The 8,356-nt window shown below is 60.8% G+C and overlaps 1 protein-coding gene across 1 annotated transcript; it reads left to right on the top strand.

Moving 5' to 3' along the window:
- The first annotated feature begins 1,890 nt into the window (after nucleotides 1-1,890).
- On the top strand, nucleotides 1,891-7,274 carry PTGS1 (prostaglandin-endoperoxide synthase 1). Its single transcript, XM_075716367.1, has 9 exons — nucleotides 1,891-2,008; nucleotides 2,803-2,946; nucleotides 3,374-3,555; nucleotides 3,663-3,746; nucleotides 4,034-4,280; nucleotides 5,074-5,360; nucleotides 6,286-6,433; nucleotides 6,809-7,184; nucleotides 7,262-7,274. Exons 1-8 carry the CDS (start codon nucleotides 1,984-1,986, stop codon nucleotides 7,162-7,164), a joined length of 1,473 nt encoding a protein of 490 aa, XP_075572482.1. The 5' UTR covers nucleotides 1,891-1,983; the 3' UTR covers nucleotides 7,165-7,184; nucleotides 7,262-7,274.
- The last annotated feature ends 1,082 nt before the right edge of the window (nucleotides 7,275-8,356 follow it).

The raw sequence follows: 8,356 nt of genomic DNA on the forward strand, positions 1-8,356 counted from the left end.
GCTGCCTCCCGCCTGGGTCTGTAATAGCATCTGGATACATGAAAAGATCTGAGATGAAAGGGAGTCTGATGGGAAGGCTGGGAGGTGAACGCGTCTTTGCAAGCAAGCCCCCGTGACATGAAGGATTTGGGGTAACAGGGCTGAGCACAGCCGGGGCAGAGCTGCCGGCCAAGCCCTGGGCTCCTGGGCAGCCCCTGCCCTGCCCTGAGTGTGTGGCCGGCTGGGAGACTGAGCAACTTTGCAAAATTAGCTTTGTTTTTCGAAGATGTCAATTTTTAGCTGCAATTTCCTATGGAAAAAATGTGGTTTCTATTCTGTGTGCCTGTCCCTCCGCCCCAGCGTTGGAACCTGTTCTCAAATTGCAGAAAAAATCTGAATCAGGTCCGGTGGGGGCCTGGTGAGCTCAGGCACCGCACGGAGCAGCCGATGGACCTGGGAGACTTTGTTCATCAGCTGTGATGCTGGGTGCAGCAGGAATGGCTCTCGGTCCCTTCTGGTGCTCCAGGCATGCTGCCCATCCCCGTCCCCGCAGCCGGTGCCACTGGAGCTGGGCGCTCTGTGTCGGTGGCACCCCTGTCCCCGAGCGCTGTGCGTCCCGGCGGGGCTGGTGACCGCCGTCGTGCCGATGCATGCCGAAACCCTCAGCCAGGTGTGCTCCGGGAGGTCTTGTCTCTTGGCACTTTTAGTCCCCTGGCACCAAGGCTCCATCCTGGGTCTGTGGGGACCGACCCAACTCGGTGGCAGCGCTGCTCCGGTCTCCCTCTGTCCCATGGGATCCCACCGCCGTGGGGTGGGCGGGAAGGAGCCCTTATCTTGCGCCTGCAAGCTGGGGCACGAAGGCGGTGGAGGAAGGGGCCGGGTGGGAGCCGGGGGACCGAGCCCAGCAGCTGGTCCTTTCATCTGCTCAGGGCAGCGAGGGTGGAGGAGCCGCTTGCCAAAGCAAACTTCAGCCCTGACAATTGCCGCTATTGTTAGCACCGGTGCTGCGTTTGCACTGCTTTATTCTGCGCTGGGGCTCCGGGGATGCAGCAGCCCCCCGTGCACAAGGCTATGGCCCCGGCCGTGCAGGAGATCACCGTGACTTGGCCCCGCGGTGGCATGGGGCACCGGGCAGGGCACGGCCCCGGCAGCAACAGCCCGAGCTGGGGCCAGGGCTTGCAGCATCCGTCGGTGCGTGGCCGTGGGGTGCAGACGGTTCTTTTGGCAATCCCGGGTGTTTCAGACAAGTCTAACTTCCACAAGGAAGGAGGGACAGTGCCGAAGCGATGCTCTTGCCCAAAATACCTCGCCAGGGAGGTAGAAGAAAAGCTGAGCAGTAATATCTCCTGCAGGCCTGATATTGCAACGGCCAGGGCAGTGCTCGCCGTCTCCCTGCAGCACGTCGTTGACTCCAGACTTGGGGGCTGGGCTCACGGAGGCGGTTGGCATCAAAGCACCTCGCCTCAGGGGGAACCCCCGGCGTGCATCTCCCTGAGCTGGACCCGGCTCGGCGGTGGCCGGGGCAGCATCGCCCCGTGAGGAGCAGGGAGCCGCCGGATGCGGTGATGCTGTGGCTGGATGGTGATGTCTCTCTCTCTCCCCCTGCAGTGAATCCCTGTTGCTATTTTCCCTGCCAGCACCAAGGGGTGTGCGTGAGGGTCGGCCTGGGAGGATACGAGTGTGACTGCACGCGGACCGGGTACTTCGGGGTCAACTGCACCTCCCGTAAGTCCCTCCCGCCCGGAGGACCTCTGGCACCCGTGGGTCCTGGGGCAGCACGCTGCGCCTGCAGCACGTGCTGTCACCAGCAGCGACGGTGTGGGGGGGCCGGGGCCGTTAGCGGGCTTCGTTAGCAGGGTGAGCGATTTGCCTGGTCTGTCTCCCGCAGCCGAGCTCTGGACATGCTTCCACGACCTGCTGAAGCCCAGTCCTGCCTTCTACCACTTCATCCTGACCCACTTCAGGTGGTTTTGGGACATTATCAACAGCACCTTCATCAGGGACATGCTTATGAAGCTCATACTCAGAGGTGAGGAGCTGGAGCAGCTCTTGGGGTGCAGCAGGACTTGGGGACCCCCCTGGGCATCAGCAGAGGTGTGGGTGGGGGTGGCACAGCCGCAGCGATGCTGAGCAGCTCCCACGGGCACAGTGGGCACCGGGCTTGAGTCGTCTCAGCGGGAGACCCAGGGAGGTCGTCACCCCATCGCTCCGTCCCCCTGCCCCGCTGTCCCCCTTCCCGGGGGAGGCTGCCCAGCCAAGCAGCAGCGGGGCACAGGGTGGCAGCAGGCTGGGCTGCCCATGGGTCCCCAGCTGCGTGGCGAGCTGCCAGCCAGCTGGAAAACACGAGCAGCTCTCGGCACGTCGTGCTCGCTGGGCCAAAGGGCTCTTCAGCAGCCGCACGGAAAGCAGCCTGTGGAAATACGGAGCTGGCCCTCGTTACTCATGTTCCCACATTCATCAGTTTGCATAAGTACTTAAGTTCCAGCCCTTGGAGCCATAGCGACACGTTCACAAGGCTCTGGCTGTTGCTTTTACTGTTTCTATGACGTTGTCATCTCATTCCAAGAATGCAAAGATCCAGGAATCCTCTTAGCGTGTTAGCATGAGCGCTCCTCTTCTGTGGGGAATCGCAGCCTTTAAAAGGCTCGGAGCAAAGCCCAGGATGCCGGCGTGCCTCCGCTGCCTGTACCACTCTGGTTTTCAGGGCGGCAGGGGAGGGGGTCTGGCATCACTCAGTGGGCAGGCAGGGGCTGGGGGCAGAGCCCGTGAGGTGCTGCCCCATGCCCCGGGCCCCACAGCGGTGACCCCCCTCTCTCCTTTCAGTTCGCGCCAATCTCATCCCCAGCCCCCCCACCTTCAACTCTGACTACGGCTACATCAGCTGGGAGGCCTATGCCAACGTCAGCTATTACACCCGCATCCTCCCGCCCGTGCCAGAAAACTGCCCGACGCCCATGGGGACCAAAGGTACGCGGCTGGCCCCGGGGGACCGGCACCGCGTGGTGCCAGGCGTGGGGCTGAGTCACTGGAGCAGCATCCCGGGTCCGTACCCAGTGCAGCATCAATGTTTCCCACCCGCCTGTGCCCAAGCTTTTGCTGCCATGGACACGTCTGCAAGGCACCGCTGGCAATGCCGTGTGGTACCGCTGTCCTGCCCAAGCTGGCCCCGTGGGCAGGAGGAGCTCGGTGGCATCCAAAACGCTGCTGGGACAGCTCGGGTTGAGCTGCTGGGGCGTGTCGCAGCCTGCGTGAGAGGGGTTTAAGGTGTTCGTGCAGACAAGTCAGTGCCTGGTGCTGCAGCAGGCACGGCAGCGCTCGCCGACAGCCCTGCAGCCAGCACCGGTACCTTGCCGGGTCGGCATGGGGCACCTGCCTTCAACCTCCATCTTTGCAGGGAAGCAGCAGCTCCCCGACCCCCAGCTCCTGGCGGAGAAGTTCCTGCTGCGGCAGAAGTTTGAAGCCGATCCCCGAGGCACCAACCTGATGTTTGCCTTCTTCGCCCAGCATTTCACCCACCAGTTCTTCAAGACGTCCGGGAAGATGGGACGCGGCTTCACCAAGGCGCTGGGACACGGGGTTAGGGGCACTGGAGTGGGGGGCACAGGGGCATGTGGGGAGCGAGGAGGGGGATCGGGGCATGCACGGCCTTTCTGAGCAGCCTTGACGCCGTGCTCTCTTGGCAGGTGGACCTCGGGCACTTGTACGGGGACAACCTGCAGCGGCAGCACCAGCTGCGACTCTTCAGAGACGGGAAGCTGAAATTCCAGGTACCACCTGGCACGACTGAAACACGTCTCAGCCCTGTGCTCCGGGGTTTTTTGAAGCCCGCATCCCTCTGGCAGCTGCCGGGCCAGAGACTCCCAGGAGCATCAGGAGACCCCAGCCCCATAGGGGACAGCTGGGGCTGTACGAGGGGGACGCTTCCGTCCTGCTCAGCGCTTGCAGGAGAGCGGCCATGGTGCCTGTAGGGAGGCAGGTCCCAGCTGGGCAGGCTTTCACCGAGGTGGTTTTCTCCCCTCCTCCCTTTCTGCCATCCCGTTCTTGTCTCCCCAAGGTGGTGGATGGAGAGGTGTACCCCCCCACGGTCACCGAAGCTCTGGTCCACATGGTCTACCCGTCCACCACCCCCAAGGAGAAGCAGCTGGCGATGGGGCAGGAGGTGTTTGGGCTGCTGCCGGGGCTCTGCGTGTACGCTACGCTCTGGCTGCGTGAGCACAACCGCGTCTGCGACATATTGAAACGGGAGCATCCCACCTGGAACGACGAGCAGCTCTTCCAGACGGCTCGTCTCATCCTTATTGGTGAGGACCGGTGGCACTGCAGGGCACGGGCACCACAGACCCCCATGTCCCACCTCCCTGGGCAAGCCCCAAGGACTTGGGTGTTGGTCGGTCTCTGTTTGAGGGTGATGGCCAGTCTGGCTTTAGAGGCTGGAGGAGTTTCCCTGGCAGCCTTCTGGGAATCGTTGGCTTTGGTCTGTATAGCAAAAATTGGCCTTGGTCCATCAAAACATTTCATTTGTAATAATTTTGTCGTAGTTTTGAATTATTTAGTTTTAACGTTCTATTCTAAATTTACTATAATCTCAAGAAAGGTCATTTTTGACCAAAATCCAGAAGAGACCCATGTCACTACATTATCTCTAAGAAGCGTATCAAGGTCACCTTCCTCAGGAACCATTTCGCTTTTGGCAGACTGGTGTCTTGACTTCTGGTGAAGCACTGGCACAGGTTGCCCAGAGAGGCGGTGGAGGCCCCATCCCTGGAAACATCCCAGGCCAGGTTGGACGGGGCTCTGAGCACCCTGCTCTGGTTAAAGCTGTCCCTGGCACTGCAGGGGCTGGGCTGGATGAGCTCTAAAGGTCCCTCCCAACCCAAAGCATCTATGATTCTATTCTATGATTCTAGACTGACCTTTGCTAATGAAAAAATAATTCACTGAAAAATTCCCAACCAACTCAACAAGCCCGTAGTCAGGTAGGTCCCAGGCGGTGGATGGGTGCTGGGACGTGCTGCCATAGCGCGTGGGTAACACCTCGGCGTACAGACTCCTGCTGCTGCCAGCTGATGGCTGCTTCTCTCGCCTCCTGCCCAGGGGAGACCATTAAGATCGTCATTGAAGAATACGTCCAGCATCTCAGCGGATACTTCCTCAGCCTCAAGTTTGATCCCGAGCTGCTGTTTGGGACGCAGTTCCAGTACCGGAATCGCATCGCGGTGGAGTTCAACCAGCTCTATCACTGGCATGGGTTGATGCCCGACTCCTTCGTCATCCAGGGGGAAGAGTACAGCTACGAGCAGTTCCTCTACAACACCTCCATGCTCATGGACTATGGCGTGGAGGCACTGGTGGAGTCCTTTTCCAAGCAGACTGCAGGAAGGGTAAGATCCTGCTCTCCTCTCCCTGCCAGCGCCAGGGCTGCGGGACCCCGGGAGGGATGCTCATAGTACCGTGAAGGCAGACGCTGCCGCGCTGTCGGGTGGTGGAGCCCAGCTCTGGGGCTCGCAGGGCTGCAGCGGGGTTTCGAGCTCCTCTTCTTCCACTGCGCAAAGCTCCGGTCCAAGGCATCGCCCGTCCCTGCGGCACGGGGAGCGCAGCTGTAGCAAACCAGTATCGAACCGCCCTGTTAGGCAGCGGGTGGCCGTCACACCTGGAGTCTTCTACCCAGGGCAGCACCCGACGTGCACGTCCTGAGTCCTCCCCACAAGCACCGTAGCAAGGCTGGGCCTCGGCAGCCCCATTTGCTTGTTCTCGGGACTCTGTAGTAAACATCACGGTTACGCCAGGAGCCTGCGGTGAGCTGGGGTCTCCTGGTCCAGCCTGGGCTGTGGAGCAGCCTGTCTGGCACTGTTCTTTGCTGCCATCACATGGATGTTTTCTTCCAAGCCATTACATCTACATTTCTGACCATCTTTTCTTGTGCAAAGCAGCGAGGCTGAGGTGCAGACCCGCTGCTCTTTGGGTGTTTGGGTTCTCCCTGTGACCCCAAACCCTCATACTCTCTCCCCTCCTCCCAGACTGGTGGGTCACCATCCATCCAGGGCTTCTCCTCCTGCACTGTTCCCTGACCTACCCTGGGAACAGGACTGGCTTCAACCCAAAGCTGCTCTATAGCTTTTTTTTGGCAATGTCCAGCGATTCCCCCTCTTCTCACTGCTGCGGTGACGTGCTGGTCTCCCCAACACCATGCCCAGGACACAGATGCTTTAGCGCGGGGCGGTGGGGCCGTGCCGCGGCTCCCCTGGAGCAGATGCCGGTGCCGCCTCGTGCCTCACGCGTGCTCCTCCTTTTCTTCTCTCCCTCCAGATCGGTGGGGGACAAACCATCAGTGCTAACGTCTTGGAAGTGGCCATTGGGGTCATCAAGGAATCCCGGCAGCTGAGGCTACAGCCGCTCAATGAGTATCGGAAGAGGTTTGGCATGAAGCCCTACAAGTCCTTTCAGGAGCTAACAGGTAGGGCTGCCGTGCTGCCGCAGGAGCTCTCGGGGCTTTGCTGGGACAGCGCAGAGGCTCTGTGCTCGCCGCGGGGTACGAGACCACCAGCTGCTCCCCCGCCGCTGGGCTTGCCCAGCAGAGCAGCCGCCCCTGCCCATCCAAGCCTTGCCTGGTCGTGACCCTCGCACTGGGGTGCACAGGGCTGGCCTCTTGGTTTTAGGGGTCCTTCCTCCTGCGAGGCTGGACGAGCGGTCCAGACGGCAGTGCATGGCCTGGGAGCCGGGCTCACTGCTGCCTGGGTTGCGGGAGCTGCCACGTTCCCATCACCCACAGCAAGGCCAGTCCTTGCCGGGGGCGATTCCCTTGCTACTCTCAGATGTTCACTTGATGCAGGAGAGGAAGAGAAGGCGGCAGAGCTGGAAGAGCTCTATGGAGACATTGACGCTCTGGAGTTTTATGTGGGCTTGCTGCTTGAGAAACTCCAACCCAATGGCATTTTAGGAGAAAGCATGGTGGAGATAGGAGCTCCGTTTTCCCTCAAGGGGCTTCTTGGAAACCCCATCTGCTCTCCAGAGTACTGGAAACCCAGTACATTTGGCGGAGCAACTGGCTTTGAGATAGTTAAGACAGCATCGCTCGAGAAACTCGTGTGCCTCAACGTGAAGAAGTGCCCATACGTGGCGTTTCATGTGCCAGACGCTGTGGAAAATGGCAGCCCTAGGGGTAGTGGATCATCTACTGAGCTCTAGCACCAGGACAGCCTGCCCAGGTAGGGACCGTCCTTGCCCAGACACCGGCTGAGCCGAGCTCCCGGCCTGGTGCTGAATGTCCCATTCCTTCCCGCAGGGAACGGCAGGGACCTGCCCACCCCTGTGCCGAGCAGGAGCAGGACAGAAGATGGTCCCACCCTGGGCGTCCTCCACACCAGCCCTTGAGGAGAGGCTAGCACCAGCTCTGTGAAAAGCCCAAGTGCCTCAGGAGTGTGGCTGCCGCCGCTGTCCTCAGCAGACCCAATTCTCTTGCTAGCAAATACCTTGCACTAAGCCAGCTTTGGCGTCCCCCAGGGGATGCCCACCTCCCTGGGACGCTCTGGACTCCCCTGTGCTTTGTCACCCTCTGCTCCCGTGGCTTTCCAGCACCCGGCCACCAGCAGCCCCTCTTCCGCAGGGCTTCCCCGCTCAGGACAGAGGAGCACAGAGCCCGGGGAGACCTCGCAGTCCTTCCTCCTCTGCTGCACCCGGCTGAGCTGCTGAGCTCCCCAAAGGAGGCGGAGGAGGCAGGCGGCAGCGTGCGGAGGGGCGGGAAGGACACGCCATAGGCGTTCGTGCTGGCCCAGAAGTGGCCGAGCTTGCCGTAAGAACCTGCCCTGATCCGTTTCTCCTGCAGCCGCTCCGGACTGCCCACCCCAGCACACGGGCATAGCTGAGACAGAGCCAAGAAGAAGGAACCAAAGCAATGTCTCTGTGGGAGAGACCAGGGGAGAGGCATCAGATCAGACCGCCCGCTGGGACCCCGGCACGCACCGCTGGCCGCCCGAGAGGGGCTGCTCGGAGCAAGATGCTACCTCTGTGCAAACACAGTGATGAGGTCTCTTCCGTCCTACGATCGTTACACTTCCCTGCATTAATACGCTCAGCAAATGGCATCCCCAAGGCACACAGCTTCTGTCCCGCTCCAGAAATCCACGCAGACGTCAGCCCTCGCTGACATAACGACGCGGTGGCTGGCAGCCACAGTCACTGACCCCAATCCCCATCAGATCCTGGCTCACCTCCAGCAGACTGGACATTTAAATAATAAATGATTTTAAAAACTCTCATTTCCTCCAGCCAGTTTGTCTCACCAGCACCAGGCCCTGCAAGAGGGCAGGACGCTTGGGAGGAGCTGGGGGAGAGGAGAAGTCCCTGGAGCGTTGCTGGAAGACCGGTGTCCCCGCTGGGG

Source organism: Pelecanus crispus, chromosome 9 (assembly GCF_030463565.1).
Source record: "Pelecanus crispus isolate bPelCri1 chromosome 9, bPelCri1.pri, whole genome shotgun sequence".
In the NCBI taxonomy this organism is placed as follows: domain Eukaryota; kingdom Metazoa; phylum Chordata; class Aves; order Pelecaniformes; family Pelecanidae; genus Pelecanus; species Pelecanus crispus.